This window comes from Mytilus trossulus, chromosome 7, assembly GCF_036588685.1.
Source record: "Mytilus trossulus isolate FHL-02 chromosome 7, PNRI_Mtr1.1.1.hap1, whole genome shotgun sequence".
NCBI lineage: Eukaryota > Metazoa > Mollusca > Bivalvia > Mytilida > Mytilidae > Mytilus > Mytilus trossulus.
Genome location: NC_086379.1, coordinates 78132330 through 78152769, shown reverse-complemented (window position 1 = coordinate 78152769; position 20440 = coordinate 78132330). Strand labels below are relative to the sequence as shown.

General features: G+C 31.5%; 1 protein-coding gene across 2 annotated transcripts in view; it reads right to left on the bottom strand.

Moving 5' to 3' along the window:
- LOC134725893 (uncharacterized) overlaps positions 1 to 20440 on the bottom strand; it is a 49764-nt gene that overhangs the window by 4100 nt on the left and 25224 nt on the right. For both annotated transcript variants that reach the window (XM_063590161.1, XM_063590160.1), the window contains one exon: positions 1962 to 2066. In XM_063590161.1, coding sequence (XP_063446231.1) covers positions 1962 to 2066 — 105 coding nt within the window. The remainder of the gene's footprint in view (positions 1 to 1961; positions 2067 to 20440) is intronic.

Sequence of the window (20440 nt, the reverse complement as noted above, 5' to 3'; positions counted from 1 at the left end):
TTTAATTTTTGTACAACTGGTAAGTTTCTGGATGTTGTTACGCTGAATATAAAAATTTCATGAAACCATTGATAGGAACCCTGATGACATTCAAAGCTCACACGGCGAATGGAGACTGAACGAAATCTTTGAAATTTTCTTTCACTCAGTTATGTCACAGCTGAAAATTAAAGGACGGAATTGTGTTTAAGCAATTTTGACATGGATGTACCACGGTCTTTCCACTGATGTTCCCATATTTTGACTATTTTATTGATTGTGACTGTTTATTTAACGCATCATGTAAATGTAATGGAATTTGATGAGACTGTTATTAAAGTGAGAGGGTTAGCGCTATAGAACCAGGTTTAATCCACCATTTTCTACATTTGAAAATGCCTGTACCAAGTCAGGAATATGACAGTTCTTGTCCATTCGTTTTTGATGCGTTTTGTTTTTTGATTTTGCCATGTGATTATGGACTTTCCAAATTGATTTTCCTCTGAGTTCAGTATTTTTGTGATTTTACTTTTTTTTTCATCTCATGGCGACATCATAAGAACTTTCAAATGGATAATTTTAACTTTTAAAACTTAGTTCAATAGCTTTCTTGTAAACATTAACACCAAATCAATAAAATCATTATGGACAATTGGAAGCCCTGCAGTATTATTTACGTTTGGAGTTATATAACCCATATACAGGTGATGCTAAAATGTTGCTTCAACAATTCGCCAATCTGGTCTTTTAGATGACCCGTATTGTCAATTTCTAGATGAGACATAATGTGTTGCAGATTTAACTTATATAAAGTGTGGTATACTTTATCTTAGCTTGAAGGGTTAAACGCGTTCAACATCAGATTATTTAGTGATTGGACATCATATAAACAGTTGAAAGTAAAATAAAAAAATAATTATAGCTTATTTGAACTACTTCGTAGAAGGCCTTTGTATGGAGTCGACCTAACATGAAAAAGGGGGATCAGGAATGTGATGAGTACAGCTGGTTCCAACAGGTATCCTTCAAATGTTACAAAAATGTGGTCAATCACACAATTTAAAGGGAAAATATCAAAAATACAGAAATCCAAGAAAAATTCAAAACATAAGTCCTTTGTCAAATAGCAAAATCTTAATCTTAAACACAACAAACGAAAAGAAAAAAAACTGTCGTATATTTGACTTGGAAGAGATTTATGACCGTCGCTTAGATTCCAATGTTTTGACACAGTTTGTGAGCAAAACGAACAGACATTTTATGAAAAGATGTCATAAATTGGCGTAGAGCAGTCAATATTGTGTTATAATCGTTACATCGTAAAAAGAAACCTTTCCCGAAACAAGATATATATCTAACATAGACATTCTTTGAAACGAAAAAAAGTTTAACAGTCTTTTTGTTTGGGATTTGGAATACTAGTGTAAAGAATAGAGAAGTCAAATGTTTTTTATGCGATTGCAATTGGAAATAGAAATGCTAGTAGATTGTATGTACTATAACAGCAAAAGTTTCACTAAACCCACTTTAATTTACTTGAATAAATTCTACAAGACAGATATAGACATTTGATACCACTTTTGTAGAATAAGAGCATCTTAATGATTGTCGCAAAGGTGATATTATATTGTTAAACATTCTTAGCTGAGTGCAAAAGGTGTCAGATTAGTATACATTAACAACTTTTATTAGCGGGAATGTAAGTACAAATATGTTTGTTGATTCAATTAAGTTCGACTTTATTATTACCATTCGGATATTGGTGGGTTTCGATCATTATTGGTATGTTTAAGTTAAAAATCAACAAGTCTGGAAAATAAGTTCGTGAAGGCTAGATGCAAGGTAGTGCTATGTTGTTTTGTTGGTTAAATTAGAACATTATCATAGAGATTTTTATTTTAGGGTACATATTTGGGACTTGGGATTACCTTAAAAAATATTAGAATTGAATACATGAGAGATCGTGAAAACTAATATCTTACGAGCTACATTTCTGGAATGTTGTGAAAATGGTATGTCTCTTCCACTTAGATATTCACACTGACTCGTTCTCATTTCTGTAATGGACAATCGAAGGCGGACTCCGGCTAAAAAAATAAAGAATAAATATTAGTTTATCATAGTCATCATAACCATGTCGTTTATCGGGGGATTGGAGCATATAAAGTCCCTCTAGGGAAGTCTCGTCAAATAATTACAGTTACTACATGATTGTGTATAAATTTGTTTGCATCATCGTCGTCATGTGTTTTTGTTATATTTTATTGTTTGTATTTACACACATCATTTCCTTTCACTCAAATTGGGGGTGATTGTAATATAATATGTTTTACATGTTATGATTCCTATCCCAAATTTTAGAATGTTATCTTTTCATCCCTAGGACGTTCTGTAGTAAATATCTTACTAACGTTGGTTTTAAATCCAATGCTTCGTGCAGGCAGATTGCCATTCTCTCTGCACATTAAAAAATTCTTTTAACAACTGTCTAAGTGCTATTATATGGCAAGATGTTTGTTCCTTTCCTTAAGGCTTTATCCTTCACGAAATTCAAGTCCCAAACATTTTATTCTAGTCGATTCCTACGTGGCAGACTTTACCAGCTGCGGACTATGTTAGTTGGTTTTTGCTATGAACATGCATAGCATATTGGCAACTCGACGCTATGCAAACAACAATGAATTCATCTAAAACGCGATACAGTTTTTTTTTTTGAAATAATGATAATAAAGTTTTTAAAAATGCATATATTATTCTATATATATTTTTTGTTCGTTTTGGAGTTAAAGTGAGCGATGTATTGGTATTTCTTTGGGATTTAACTCATTGATTTTTTTTAATGTGTTGTTATGAATGTTAGTCTATCAATAAACATAGTTCGGTTATACAATATTTAGTGTGCATCGTAGCACAATTCTTTAAACATTTAAACATGCTGTTACTGTATATAAATATATATTAGCGAAATTATTGGCAAAATGTAGAAATATTCATATGATTTTATCAATCAATTTCATCTCTATCAAGTAAGGTAAACATTCAAAATCAAGATGGAAATACTAACTTTTTAACTCTTTTTCATTTAGGATTTCGCCATTGCCGATTTTAGAATTAATCAAAAATGACATTAGAAGTTAATACACTGTCATTCAAACTACTAAAGAGCTTGATCACATTATGAGTTATAAGACATGCTTTTAATATCTCTAAATATAGATGTAGATAATAGAAAATTAAATGGTTAAATGTGAGTTTACTGAAGATTGTCTGAATATCAATCTAATTAAAACTAAATCCTTGAATTGCTCCCGTTCTGATATGTCGCGCATCTTTCAAATTGCTCTGTGTATATAGACAGCTCCTCGTAGAAGTATGAAAAACCTTTAACATTAAAAAATGAATTTGCAGTAAATGTGATGTTTTCTATAAACTCTGTTAAAGTAATGGTTGTATGTATGAAAAAATACACTCTATTTCGTTTAAACTATAATTCTGTCATTTTGGATTAAATTGTCTGGTCAGGCAATTGTAAATGATGAAAAATACGACATTTTAATATCTCATGGGATTTCATTATTTATGGTTGTGTAAATAACTAAGATCTTAAGATGAAGGTCTAATATTTACCAATAACAGATTGGGATTTACTCCTGATGTGTGTTATGGACAAGTTTATCTACTTTTTGACAGGACTGTTAATAAATATAAAAAAATGTATTGTTTCTTTATAAATGAATATAGTTAAAAAAGAAACTCGCGGAAAGCGTCAATGGGACATCAATCAAAAGCCACAAAAAAATCAACCCAAAACGAGTAAAGGTCGATTTGAGTTCAATGACAGACTAGTCAATAAAACATGTCATGAGTCAGGATTGGAGAATTCATTTGAAAATAAACAAGAAGGTAGACATATATATTGTACCTCATGTGATACCAAAATAGGAAGTTAAACCGATAACTGGACTTTCATGTTGTTGAAAACCTCATCATGAAAATATGTTAGCATCAACCACTAAATTTCACCAAAGACAATTTCAAAAATTCAAATGACATTGAAAGGGCATTCAAAATAAGAGTCGAATGGAAACTGACGTCATTGCAAAAACTAAAACACAACAAGATTTTGTATTTAAATAAAAATTTATTCGTTCAGTATATGTTCACTTATGCTTATATATCTTTTGATTGAGTTAAGCCGTTTCAATTGATATTTTATAGTCCGTCCTTCTGTGTGTAATATTAAAACGTTTAAACCCGCTGAATTTGTTTGCAACTCTCCTTAGTCAGGAACCTGATGTTCAGTAGTTGTCCTTTGTTGATGTGATTCATAAGGGTTTCTCGTTTCTCGTTTTTAAACTATATTAGACAGTAGGTTTACCCGTTTGAATGGTTTGACACTAGTAATGTTTGAGATCATTTACAGCTTACTCATCGGTGTGAGCCAAGGCTGCGTGTTAAATAACGTACTTAAAACCTATAATGTTTTTTGTATTACAAATTGTGTTTTGGATGGAGAGTTATCTCATTGGCACTCCTACGTCATCGTCTTAATATCTAAACATTTGGAATTTTCGGCATATATTATCAAATCCCGATGATATACAGATATTGTCCCCTGTTGAACTTTTGTTAAGCTTTCTTAATTGACATTTTCAATGTTCCGAAAGAAAAAGCTAATATGGTTTGTCCAACTCCTGAAATGGTAAAAAAAATTAATAACTTTAACACTTTTGTACAGAAATTGCTGATAGTGTGACAATTTTGATGTAATAAACATTTTGGAATTAACATATTTGGCGTTTAGTTGTCATATTACAAAACAAGATATGAGATAAGGATTTATCCACAGCGACATTTTAAACACTAATCTGGTAAGGCTCCCGAAAAGATACATATTAGAAAGGTTTTGTTGGGTTTTGTATTAAATTCAATGAAATGGAAAAAAGTTGATACCGGGCTAAATATTGTACGTCCTGCGCGCATCTTCGTCTCCAGGGGCGCATGATCAAAACAATTGAAGCACAGGCACTTGTCGTAGAGGAAAAAGAATCACAGACAAGTGTCCGTGATTTGAATTCATATCAATGCCGCAGTTGAAGCGCGTTGAAAACAAAATAATAAAAGAATGGGCGCCAAATCTTATAAGTCATACGCAAATATGTGAGACAAAATGGAAAATTAAATGAATAAAAATATCTGACAGGCTTGTTGTGTCTTGCGACATTGGAAGAGTTTTTTCAATATATATTTATTTAAACTGTTTGACTTTCGAATCCAGTAAAAAAAAATGTTGAACATACTTGTTTTCTCCGGATTTCAAATTAAAAAAAATCTCCACCCACAGTCGCTTACATTGAATATAATACAAACGCTTTGATTGCCTTAAAAGATCAATACCAATTCTCCAAATTCAATTAGAATGATGGAAGCTGTTGAAATGTATGACGAGTTCATGGCACGAATAAGCGTGCCGTATCGTTTCATCTTTGCTTGCGTATATAGACTTTTTAACTTCATTCACCAAAAGTTGCTTAGAAGTTAGAAAGACGACTAAATGCAGTTGCCACAGTACTCGAACGGAATAAACATGTGTCTTATTTGTGATAAATGAAGGAGATGGCTTGATAACCTGGTGTTTGTAATAAATATCTTCAAACTGATATAACGAAGTGTATTACAATTTTAACAAACAGTGAATAAGAATAGAATATATTGATGTAGACACGAAATGTTCCAGAAAACGAGTCTTTATTGATAAGTTTTAATTCGTCTTTTCACAGATTTTCTATTTTACAACTGTTTAGCATGCGACTGTTTCTCTAAATCAACCCAGGTATCATTCTTCATCAAGAAAAATAATAAAGCATTTGGAATGTATTATATATGATTGATTCTGCTGTCATCTATCATAAAATGTATCTAAATATTACTAAGACTGTCAAAGAGGATCGGAGGCATGACACTATATTTGTCATAAACTATAGATGCCTATAAAATTATATTTAATTCAGTAACTATGTTTGGGGTTATTGATACTAGCAGGAATAAATTATAAACCCACACTGGGCTAAAAAAGGACAGATTTCGGATTTATGTACGACCAATAAAGAATAAATTACCTTAAAATGACACAGTTGAATTAATCGCCTAGATTTGCAGTTATTTTCAGAGATATGTTGGAACAGATGTGTTTGTCTCGTCGATACAAGTAGGACTGATTCATAGTTTCTATAATCTTGAGTTTTGTAAAATCTCCAGGGTATTTGATCGAAAGATTTGATGAATTATAAGAAAACAGATGACGATTAGTATAGCCCACATACAAGCACCGCGCATTCGGTCAATCAGTGAACGTCAACAATTCTATAAATACTGTATTTTTGTTTGTAAGTAATAAATGGTAAAATAAAATAAATAATAAGTACTATTTCTACCATTCAATTGAAAAAATATATTTATGAAATTTTAAAATTGAGAATGGAAATGGGAATGTGTCAAAGTGACAACAACTCGACCAAATAAAAAAAAACAACAGCAGAAGGTCACCAACAGGTCTTCAAAGAGCCGGTTTAACAAAATGAATACCAAAAGACATAAAAAAGTGACCCGAAATATACCAATCTCACAAGTCCAAAATAAACTGAAAACGCCACGGCTGAAATAGAATAAAAGCTAACAGATATGGTTTTTTTTTTTACAAAAAACGCAAAATAGAATAGTAAAGACTGTGAAACGCAACCCCCATCAAAAACTTGGACAAATATTCAAAACTTCAGTTCTGTTGCATTATAGCTTAAACATAACTGTAACTGTATCTTATTGTGACGAGACAAAAAACCTGGAATTGAAACCGATTGAGAATTGTGATCGTTTACCGATAGTGAAGTGTAAGCAATTGTCAAATTGCAACCACAAAAAAGAAGATAAATTGTTTCTTTCAGTATATGGTAATTGTCTATTCCATTTTTTTCTTTTATTTGATTCCCTCGTTCCTGTATCTTATTGTCTGGATTTTTTAAATATCATTGTTCTCTTTTCATCTTTTTTAAAGTATTATCTAAAATCAAGGCCATTAGTTATTCTCTGATTATATGACGTATATTTACGTGGTTCATTAGTCGCACTGGGTAGTATTTATCGACTTTGTTCATTGCTAGTCTAAAAATTACTATAGATATTACATTTGAATGCATTTCAATAATAAATCAAAATAGATAATTACAGTTTCTGCTTCATCACCTCATCATGTTAATGAAAACTTTATTTTAACATCATTAATGATTTAACTCTTCATCATTTTCATTTCCAAAACGAACTGTTTGTATGCATGTAAATGTTTGCATATCATGTTGCTTTCTGTGATAAATGTCTGGAGGCATTTAAAAATACCCATATGTAATATTAATATGACTATGTCATAAGTTATAAAGATGTCTCATTACAAATGACATTAGTAATAATTGTCATATTTTCTCTAGAGAGTTACAGTAACTAGCATTCATCTTACGTCATTTACGTCAGCCATGTAGATATATTCGTAAAATTTAATAAATCTTCAACTGCCTTTCTGTGTGAGTTTTTATGTATTTTCTGTACGATTTTGTTAAATCTGCTGCCTATATTGTAAAGTCTGACGATTATCAGCAGTAGAACGTGAAAACTAATACAGTGGTTCAGATGTTAACGGTTCAACAGTTTTATATATCACAATGACCACTAGCACTAACTTGTCGAAATGTGAAGAAACAAACATGGACAGGCTAACCTATTTCTCATGCTATATAAACATTCTACTTATGTATCTAAATGATATACTGTATAAGTAGACCAACACAAGATTAATGAATTGTACTGGGACACTATCTTGATGATCACCATTATCTTAAACAAAGAAATGACAACTACAAGCTTAGGTGATCATAGAAATTGATCTTGAGTATATCCGCTACAGAAACAAATGAAACGAAAAGCAAAAAACATAAATTATATCAATGCTGTCCGGTCAATACATAGACGTTGTATTATTACAATAGTTAACATTGATTTGTAATAATTTGAATTCTTTATGTTTGCCTTATTCACTCAGTGTCGTCCCTCAGTGTGTGTATCTAAATGTCTTTGAGGTATTGGCAATTTGCATAAACCAAAGAGTATTAATATAGGTCACTGTCTTTTTCTTTCTTACGATAGGGAATAACACAAATGACATGGTTTTTTTTTAACATAAAACAAGTAAATATGTCAAAGTTTGTTACATTTTTTTGTTTACTTGGAAGAGTTTTAAATTATTGCAAAACGTATATATTAGTTTAAAAACGTAGAATAATTCAAAAATAATTTATATTTAACTATTTTCGTATATTTTTTTAGTATCAAAACTGTGTACCGATAGCTTTTCTTTCCTGACTTTGATAAGGTAACTGTTAATGTCCTTGTCCGAAAGCTAGGGGCTAAGCTTCTTTTTTAATATGTGTGCATTGCTTTAAAAAAATAGCACAGGCACATGTCTCATATGTTCCCCTCTATATACCTTAACGACTCAATACAATACTAGTATTACATTTTATATGAAGAAGTAATTCTGAGACAAGTGCCTACCGACCATGCAAGGGCTGTACAGGCAGTCAATGTCGTTAAAAACTTCCATCACCAAGTGTATGTATGGCCTGTGATAAGAAAGTAAGAGATGAACCAAAAGTTTAAACCAACAACGACGATGTATGCTGTTTTTCAACTCATTCTACAATTAATTCAATTCATAACCATGCACGAATTAAAAAAATGCTCGACATTTAATTTAAAGTCGTAATACGGATTATGAAATTTGATCAATTATTATCTAAAAAATATATATTGATATATGTACACCATACTGTTATCTAGCTGTCAAGAGAAACTGTCAAACCCTTACTTTACTAGGTTTTTGTTTTGATTTATGAACAAATTACTACGCTCCATCTTTTTCTCCCTAAATTAATAAACGGGGAGTAAAAAACATATGTCGAAGAAAAACATTACGACAAAAAATATATGAGAAGACTAACAACAAACAACAAACACTAAACAGAAAGCTACAGATTCAGCGTAATGATCCCTTCCAGGAAAAGGTGTTGAACTCGGATCCTCCGAAAGGGACACATTTTTCTAATATCTATATGTACAAGTTTGTAAATTAATATTGCATTCAACATTCAATCTTTACGATTTAAAATCTGAAATCTGACTTCTCTGCCAAAAAAATAATTATTGAACAAGACCCTTTATTGTCAATTAGTAACGCAAGAAACATCGACACCAATGTTAACATAGATTCGGAGAAACGAGTAATGTTTACTATGAACAGATCAATCAAAGTCATGGCGCATTTTTTTCAGAGACTGTACTTCAAAACCTTAAACATTGTAGACAACACGTTTACAAAAATATAATTGGATCCAGCAACAAAATGTATATTGAAAAATTGTCATTTGCTATAAAAAAAAATAAAAAAAAAAAAAATTGTGACATCCTTGTCATCTATCGAAATATACTTTCTCATGTTGGCATTGTTTACATTTTTAGAAGAAAAAGTATTTTTTTGTTTTTGTTTTGTAAGGTGGCTTACTTTTTGACATTTACCCCATGTCTTCTTTAGTTCACATTTAAAAAGTTTAGACTCAAATCACTATATCTTACAAAAAAAACTATTTCTAAATTGAGTGATTATTTACGTTGTGAAATCAATACGACTATGGTGACGCTGGGATTTCTATTTTTTAACAGGTCACAGCATATAATTCCGGATAAACTAATAGAGTGAAAAATGATTAGTCTATAATTGATTTGATACTGATCGTAAGTTCTCTAAGTATTGAATGGAACGGAGAATGGTTTGTGTTAAGTGGGATACACAGAAATTAAGGACACTTTTTTTCTAGCAATTTCCTATGTTTTTTTAAATTTACAATATTAAAGATGTGACTGAAAAAAAATAGTATGTTTGTGGTTTATTTTCTTTGCTAAATATATAGATATCTGGATTTTTTATAGTATGACTAGCTGATCAAGAACGTTAAGGTACCGTTCGTGGCAATTGTTTAGTTTCGATCGACTTATTAGTTTTGAATTTGTCGTTGGTGTCTGTTAGCCCATTACAGACTTTCGTCAGTTCGTATTTTTTTTGTCATCTGTAGACCCATCACATGTTTTTTCTGTCATTGTTAGTCTGCTATAGACATGAACCTGCGTTTTCTGACATTTGTTAGATAAAAAGTAAAATCACAAAAATACTGAACTCCTATTATAGACATTATTAAGTGAGTAAAGTAAAGTATTGGTATTGACAAAATAGGAAATATAAATCTGTGCTGTGGTTAATTGATAGTACAACTATATGACTATCACATTTCGGTATTTTGATGCTGCTATATAATTGTTTTTTAAGGCAAATTTCAAAAAACAAATCAGAGTTAATGTTTATAGATATAAGATGATGTGCCAATGAGACAACTCTCTATCCAAGTCATTATTTGTAAAAGCAAACCACTATAGGTCAAAGTACGGCCTTCAACACGAAGCTTTGACTTTGATTTCAAAAATATTTGTTTTCAAGTATAGATGACCGTTGGCATTCTTGATGAAGAAAAATCTAACCGTATATTCTAGTATTCTTTTCAAAGAAATGTATCTATTTAATTGCAAACCAGATTGGAATAACGAAACACCTCTAATGCATTAATCCTTTCTATAAATGTCAGACAACCCGTATCATGTTTAAATTGTTGACATATATTTCAGATATAGTCAAGGAGACACCGGCTCCAAAATAACTAATCACCGGCAAATCGAGGACAGCATTATCCTTAGTCTAGATATGGGTTCTCAGACTGGCTAATGGTAATTTATTTGATGCAATTTGCCTCTTTATTCCATTGTGGTTCAACTAACAAGTATGTTTTTGGTAAAATTTAATTTAACAATCGTTAGTGGTCTTATTGACAAAAAGATGAGTTGCACTATTTTCTATAATAATATTATAATAGTTTAAAATTTGTCATGTAGATATGAATTTTATATCTGTTGCTATTTTTTAATTGTTTTCTTTTCGGATATACCTACACCTGACTGAATGTTAAATTCTATACTTTCTCCTCAAAGTTTGATACGACCGATAGATAGGCTCAAAGTAAAACAAAATGGCGATCAAGCAAAGTGGAGCAAAACAAGATTGCGGATAGTGACATTGCGTCCTTACTGTAGGACCCACCAATGTTGGTGACATTTATGTACTTACTACAAAGGGTTATTTTCCTGACATTAAGGAATGTATGTCATCCCCTGCAGTATGTCATATTGCACCGGGACAATAGCCCTTAATATATTAAAACATTTACCCTATAGCGTTCTATTGATAAGATATATCAATCTGATAACAAACCAGACGGGAATACACAATCGTCTCTTGTACAACGGCCGTTTTACACAATATATCTAAACTTTGTAAATCGATTAAATTAACAAATGGATATTTTCGTATAATTAATATATTCTTACATTGTCTACATAGAAGAATGCTAGAATAAGTCATACAAAGAACAAATGAGTAAACTTTGCCCACATTCATATTAGTTATTCCGATTTCCCCAGGGAAGGACTTGTCACATACAAAATAAGAAAACATATGTCACCTCCTAAATCAATGTCATCTAAAATCAGAAAATCCAGTCTTAAACAGAAAGCGTCAGCCTCGTACATTTTGTTTAATGTTGCTTTTTGACGTGACATTTCTTCAAGGAATGGAAAATTCATAATTTAAATAAATCCTAATGTTTTATTACCATGTTAAAAAGAAAAGCATCAAGAGGATAAATTAAAGCAATAAGATGAAGAAGGCAGTCAAGCAACATCGCCATAGGACAGAATACAAAACACTATATGGTATATGGTTTGCTTATTGTTGAAGGCCGTATAGTGCCATATAGGTGACAGTATTATCGTCCTTTGTTCTTAAATTGATTGTCAGAAGCTGTGGTGATCTTATCAACTTTTGCAATTTTTGACATGATGGTAGTGTCATTAAGAAAAAAAATATATAAATGTTATCGAAAATGTGTCCTTCAAAGAACAATTTAATATTCTTTGAAGGAAAATTAAGCAGACCAATATCTACATATATGATAAAATTTAACTAGACTTTGTGGTACAAATGAAGACTGGGTTTGTCTGATTTTGCCTTTGATAACGGACTTTCCATTTTTAATTTTCCTCGAAGTTTAGTATTTTTGTGATTTTACTTTTGATCAAAAGTACAATCAAAACGTTTTTGAACTATTTCTCTTCTTCTTGTACTTTTCATTTAGCTTCCTTTGCAATGGTAAAATGCAAATTTAGCTGGTCTATAATCATATGATCTCCAATAGTGTAACAATGATATTAAAGTTAACATCGCGTTCAAATATTTAACGACACTTTCCATTACTCGTATAAACATTGTAACATTATTTTGCCACTTCAGGGAAACTTAAAGCAGACGACTCTTTTTGTACCAATTATATTTGTAAGTACTTTTGTCAACACAGTTAAATTGGTTACAATTTAACAAAGCCGAATTGGAAAAAATTTAACAGTTTGAAGCAGGTTTTGGAAATATTTATTGACTAATTAAAAACAGAAATTCATGACATCATGTTATAAGATATTACTAACAAATCATTTCTCAAATTTCGCCTACAGAATCTTGTCATCTCGTAAGTCACTCCTACAGAAATTATAAACGTGACAAATGTAAATTGCATTTTTTTTTTAATTTCATTTATCTTATTATTTTTATTCCATTTTGTTTAATTCTTAATTTTGTAAATTTTAGTTTTGACGAAGCTTTACACGAATATCAATTGACAATAACTTATTTTAAATATAAATGTATTACTTTATTTGAAAAGCTTATCAAAATGTACAATTCAAGCTGATTCATTTAATATTAATTGGTAAAATATCATAAACAAAAACCAAAATAAAGCTATTTTCAATTCCAAACATTCAGTTAGACGTAATGTGTGAATTAATATAAATATTCATTATCAGAATCCAGATTTTCTTTGTATACATCATACCCGGGAGAATAAAGGAATACAATGCCTCCGTCTCAATCAATGCTGGCAAACTTCGTACTTTATTTGGTATTTATAACTTATTTGAGCGTCACTGAATTGAGACTTTTGTAGATAAACTCATCATAGATACCAGGAATTAAATTTTGTTAAAAAGACCAAATAAAATATCTAATTAAAGCGCATTTGGGGACCAATGATTCCTAAAAGTTTAGTCAAATACAGCTAAGATAATTAATTCCTGAGGTAGAAAACCGTAGACGAAACTCGTGTTTTGTGTACAATAGTTATCAAAAGTACCAGGATTATAATTTCATACGCCAGACGCGCGTTTCGTCTACATAAGACTCATCAGTGACGCTCAGATCAAAAATGTTAAAAAGCCAAACAAATACAAAGTTGAAGAGCATTTAGGACCCGAAATTCCAAAAAGTTGTGCCAAATACGGCTAAGGTAATCTACTCCTGGGGTAAGAAAATCCTTAGTTTTTCGAAAAATTCAAAGTTTTGTAAACAGAAAATTTATAAAAATGACCATATAATTGATATTCATGTCAACACCGAAGTGCTGACTACTGGGCTGGTGATACCCTCGGGGACGAAACGTCAACCAGCAGTGGCATCGACCCAGTGGTGTAAATAGTTATCAAAAGTACCAGGATTATAATTTCATACGCCAGACGCGCGTTTCGTCTACATAAGACTCATCAGTGACGCTCAGATCAAAAAAGTTAAAAAGCCAAACAAATACAAAGTTGAAGAGCATTTAAGACCCGAAATTCCAAAAAGTTGTGCCAAATACGGCTAAGGTAATCTAGTCCTGGGGTAAGAAAATCCTTAGTTGTTCGAAAAATTCAAAGTTTTGTAAACAGAAAATTTATAAAAATGACCATATAATTGATATTCATGTCAACACAACATTTCAAACCTGGGCCCAGTTTCACGAAGCTGTCTTAGGACTAAGACATGTCTTAGGATGGTCTTCCGACATATCTTAGTCCTAAGTAGGTTTCACAAAGTGTTCCTCAATTAGGGCATCTCTTAAATTTTTTCATAAAGTTAGGACTACACGAGAGGTGTCTTGTGATGGTCTTAGGATAGTCAAACGTTAATTCATACAAATTACACTTATTTTTTATATTAATTTTACAATTTATCTAATTATTATCTAATTATCTATTCTACTGTTTCTGCTTATAACTTAAATCTTCGTAGAATGACGGATTATTATGATTTGTCAACAATATAAATTCGATGTATTGGTATCAAGAATGCACGATTTTATCCTTTAACCTCTTATAACCGATACAGTGGCTAATTGAATTCAACTCACTTGTTCAAGAAAATGTCATCTTTTTTTTTCTTTTCCTCAATATTTTATTAAAAGCTTCATATTACAGTATCTTGTTGTATCATTTTAAGATAATTTTAATGTAAATTACATTTATTTTTTATACGTTTAACAATGTAAAACAATGTAAATATTTGAAAACTTAAAGAACTTGCAACAGATTTATGATATCTTTGCTTAAAGAGGGACGAAAGATACCAAAGGGACAGTCAAACTCATAAATTTTAAACAAACTGACAACGCCATAGCTAAAAATGAAAAAGACAAACAAGACAAACAATAGTACACATGACACAACATAGAAAATCAAAGAATAAACAACACCAACCCCACCACAAACTAGGGGTGATCTCAGGTGCTCCGGAAGGGTAAGCAGATCCTGCTCCTGCTCTAAGATCATCTTAAGACAGCGTCGAGACGAGGTCTAAGATATGTCCTAGGATAGTTTAAGAGGATCATAAGACATGTCCTAAGATATATCTTATGACATGTGTTAGGATAGCTTCGTGAAATCGGCCTCTGGTTTATATAAGTGTGTTTCGTATACGGGGGAATAAAGGCGTTCGATAAACTCAATGCTAACATTATTTATTTTTTTAGTAATACGTATCGTAAAGGAAATGTTACCAGTTACACCATCTCATTGATTAGACAGGGGTTTTCTGTCCAGTTATAAAGTACACGACTAGTTTTATGGAACAAAATAACTGCAATTAAAAAAAGGACTTTTGAATATTCGATAGCTTTTCATATATATATTTTTTGTGTTTATACTATCAACAGTTGAAATGATTACATATCTATACCTAAATGATGTTGAATTCTTTCGAAAAGTATGTTTTTCATTAAAACAATATACATTCCCAGGGGGAAAACTGTACCCCTCTTATTGTCGACTTATTCCTTTATTCATATGAGACTGACTTCATACATGAAATTCTAGGGCAGCAAAAAAAAAGAAGTAAGCAGTGTCCTTTAAGTTTTCTTTCCGTTATAAAGAGGATGCTTTATCGCTAAATAATTCAAATTTTGGTAATTTTTGAACCGTTTATCCCATCAAACTTGAGATAAGGGATATAACAGATACATTCAAGTCTGCCTCTTATATATCTTGGCTAAAATCTAGAAAGTGACAAGAAGGATTGGTTTAAAACAAAACTGTACAACAAAAGAGATGAGTTTACCTTCCTAATTGTGAACTTTCATGCCAAAAAATGACTTACATGTCCTCGTCTTTCCACCAACAATACGGTAAGGTCCACGTTTAATGGTCGCACATTTTCTTTAAATTTTGAAACTGATATAACTTGAAAAACAAACAGTATTATTTATTTACTCACATGAAACAAACCGGGGTGTGGTATTCAGTACGTAGGAGAAACTGGACGATATTTATCTAAACGCACTCAAGAACATCGGTATCGTTTTAAAAGACCAAATAAATTCAAAAGTATCATTTACCAACACCTTAAGAAGCACAACCATTCGTTTAAATATTTAACAGTTCAACCTTTAGAAGTAGTAAATAAGCAGCCTGGTGAATCTCATTCAAAGTTTGTACGATCACGGAAAATAATTGAATTAAATTGGATTAAAAAATTACAGACAGTTTACCCTCTCGGTCTAAATGATAATAGCATGGGAATTGGTAATATATCTAGAACCAATTCCGTTAACATTTTGGATGTAGTTTCTAAAACTGTTCGTAAAAACCATTCTCACGGTCGTAGAACAAATCGCAATCAAAGAAAATTTCGGGCCAATCATACCAATATTTCGGACCTAATTTCTATTTCAAAAAACAACGGCAGACATTATCTGTTAACAAAACTCTGTTCGTTACCGGTTAATAAGTTAAATAAAATTTTGGATGATTGCAACACAATTTCATATAGCAGTCCTAAGTATGAAATTGTTCAAATTATTATGGCATATTGTTATTCTAAATTATTTCCCAAAATTGATCGCCCTGAAGATCATAAAAAACATTTTATTAAAATTAAGTATGTCAATAAAGGCTTTGATTTTGTAAATATTGCCGGTATATTTAACGACCATTCTGTTAAAGAACAAATTCCTGGTTATTTTGACAATACTGAGCTACCTCTTATTTGTTATATTTACAAGAAATCTACCCGGAAATTTGTGTTTAATTATAGTCAATTGTGTAAAGATGTTAATATCAGTGAAAATACACCTACTTCATGTAATTGCAGTAATTCCGCATATATTTATGGACCCATTTCCCATGTTATAACAGGAGATCTTAACATCGTTCAAGACCGAGAGTTAAAATCATTCCTCAGTAAAGGACCTAAATATCGTCCCCCGTCAATTATTAATTGGAATGAGTGTCGTAATATCATCCACGACTCACTCCATACTTACTGTATGAAATGGATAAAACGGGAAAAAGCTGACAAAAAATCTTTGGACTCTTTTTTTAGTTCAGTAATGAAGATAGTTGATATACGTATTCAACATTTTAAAGAACATATTACTATTAACAATAACCACAATAAACCTATTTCTCGTATCAAACATAAACTAAAAGAACTAGCCAAGGAATTTGTTTTTGTCCCGGCCGATAAAGCTGCTAATAATATTATTATTGTTTGACGTAAATTTTACATTGAGGTTCTGAAAAAGGAAATCACCAATTCACCAACATTCCAACTGACTCCATTTTCAGAAAACGAAATCTGTAACAAACATAAACTTTTAGCCACCGCTTTACAAGCAGAGCCAAATACAATGAAAGTCCCAACTATGTATTGGCTTCCAAAGCTACACAAAACCCCTTACAAATATAGATTTATTTCGTCATCAAGCCATTGTTCAACTACTAAATTGTCTATTCTTCTTACCAGCACACTTGGTACAATTAAAAACCTTATAATAAATTGTTCAAATTAGGCCTTCGAAAATAGTGGAATAAATTACTTTTGGAGTGTCAAGAACTCGTTGGAAGTACTTGATAAATTGCATGCTCATATTGGTGATTTTGAATCTGTTCAAAGTTTTGATTTTTCTACCCTGTATACCACATTGCCTCACATTCTCATTAAGAAAAAATTCACACACCTAAATGGGCATTCAAAAAATCAGAATGTGAATATATATGTTCAAACTCTTTTAGGTCATTTTTTAGTAGCAATAAACAAAAAAACTATGTTAATTGGACATGCTTTGATACTATCTATGGCCTTGAATTTTTACTAGATAACATTTTTGTTCGCTTTGGGGATTCCGTATATCGTCAGATTATCGGAATTCCAATGGGGACTAACTGTGCACCACTTATTGCGGACCTCTTTTTGTATTGTTATGAGTTACAATTTATGACAGAAATAAGCAAAGACCCATCAAAACAACATCTGATAAACAAATTTAATAATACTTTTAGATATTTGGATGATATTTTGGCTCTCAATAATGACGACTTCAGTATGTATATTAATGAAATTTATCCTGCTGAACTTACTTTAAATAAAGCTTATACTAATAATGACCACTGCCCTTTCCTCGATCTTGATATCTATATCACTAACGGAAAGCTGAATACTAAAATTTATGATAAAAGGGATGATTTTTCATTTCCTATCGTTAATTATCCGTTTTTAAATGGTGACGTTCCCTTGTCACCATCTTACGGTGTTTATATATCTCAACTTGTACGATTCGCTCGTGTTTGTAACAATGTTTTAGATTTTAACGAGAGAAATTTATGTATTACTGAAAAATTATTACACCAGGGTTTTCGATATCACAAACTAGTCAAAACTTTTACTAAATTTTATCATCGGTATAAAGACATCATTCGTAAATATAGCTCAACATGCAGACTTTTTATACGTTCAGGTATTTCACATCCAATTTTTTATGGAAATATTCTTTATAAAGCACAAAGGTGTCAGTATTCACCTCAGAAACTTACAAAACCTTTAAATAGACTGATTAAGAAAGGATATAATTACGATACTGTTGTCAAGTCATTAAAGATTGCATATTTTGGCGTTAATATTGAGTCACTGATATGGTCTTTGAGTCGGAACTAAAGACATTTATTCTAAAAACAGTTGTTGGCATGACACGGGTTATGTTCTTCTCATATATGTTATGATGGTATGATACTAAACCCCTAACGGGAAGGATTGTGCCTGATGTTCATATGATGAAATCATAATCTTTCAGTCAGTTTAATTGAAGTCTGGAGCTGGCATGTCAGTTAACTGCTAGTAGTCTGTTGTTATTTATGTATTATTGTCATTTTGTTTATTTTCTTAGGTTACATCTTCTGACATCAGACTCGGACTTCTCTTGAACTGAATTTTAATGTGCGTATTGTTATGCGTTTATTTTTCTACATTGGTTAAAGGTATAGGGGGAGGGTTGAGATCTCACTAACATGTTTAACCCCGCCGCATTTTTGCGCCTGTCCCAAGTCAGGAGCCTCTGTCCTTTGTTAGTCTTGTATTATTTTTATATTAGTTTCTTGTGTACAATTTGGAAATTAGTATGGCGTTCATTATCACTGAACTTGTATATATTTGTTTAGGGGCCAGCTGAAGGACGCCTCCGGGTGCGGGAATTTCTCGCTACATTGAAGACCTGTTGGTGACCTTCTGTTGTTGTTTTTTATTTGGTAGGGTTGTTGTCTCTTTGACACATTCCCCATTTCCATTCTCAATTTTATTTCCATTTATATATAGAACATTCTAGCAGCGCCAGCATACACATTATATATCTCGCAGTTGATTCGATATTTCAGGGTTTGTATTTCCTATCATGATTTCCTTGATAGAGTATTGCTACTCACAAGGAAGCTATTTAAAACAAATAGTTTCAAGTGGTAGAGTTGAAGTAATCGCTTTGTATGTTTTTTATGGACGCTTTGGCGAGTTGGTTGACTGTAATATCCGTTTCACAGATGATAGCATATATGTATTTTATGTCGTAACTGCAATCCCGTCCCCTTTTCCCGAATGTGACCTGATTATTTTTTTATGGATTTAAGATAGCATGAGCACTACAAAGGGTGCAACGTGTTGAACAGGATCTGCTTAACCTTCCGGAGCAACATAGATCACCCCATTTTTTTGTTCGGGTAAGTGTTGCTCTGTCTTTAGTTTTCTATTTTGTATTTTGTGTACTATTGTTTGTCTTTTTGTCTTTTCTTGTTTAAGCAACGGTGTTGTCAGTTTATTATCGACTTATGACTGTAAATGTCTGTTTAGTATCTTTAGTCTCTCGCATTCAAGAAAACTTCTTTCGTAAATGATATAGTTTTTGCAGTGTTTCAAAGATCTTTATAAAAATCAAGAGCGTTTACCTTTTCCTTTGATAGTAAACGGAGCATTCGATAACATCAAGACGTATGGGAATATGTGACCCTTAAAGAGCTAAGTGGAAATATATGTCTTAAATATGGAACCGTCTGACAGTAAATAACAAGGTTTGAAGTGAGATAATCTTTGAAACGGTAGGGGAAAACTATGTTAAATACATTTTGTTTACATCGTGGTAATTGGCAGATAGCTGTGGAATTAGTAAGTATTGTAAATTTGATTTTCATATTTATGTAATTTAAAAGACTAAAGATAGTGAAAAGATCAGACAGAATGAGTTTCGTTTCATCTTATTTCGCTTCTTTTGTCTATTTCCATTTCTAGATAAAAAATATTATTACAGTTTGAACAAAATTACAAAATCCATGAATAGCACATAAGCACTTTTTTTGTAAAATAACTGCTATGTCTCTTATCGAAAGGCATTCAGTATTATTCATACAACATAAGATTAACTGAATTTGATCAAAGCATATGAAGACATGAACGATGCATACAGTTATTTTTGTCGGCACATGATAAAAAAAAGTAAACAATATTGTTACGATAGTTGATTTTTGTTTTCCAGTTGTAATAACATAATCAAAATTAATTACTATCTACTTTTTCAAACTTTGTATTCATATAGATAAAGCAGATTGATGTAGGATTTTGGCTTGGAATTAAAACTTAATG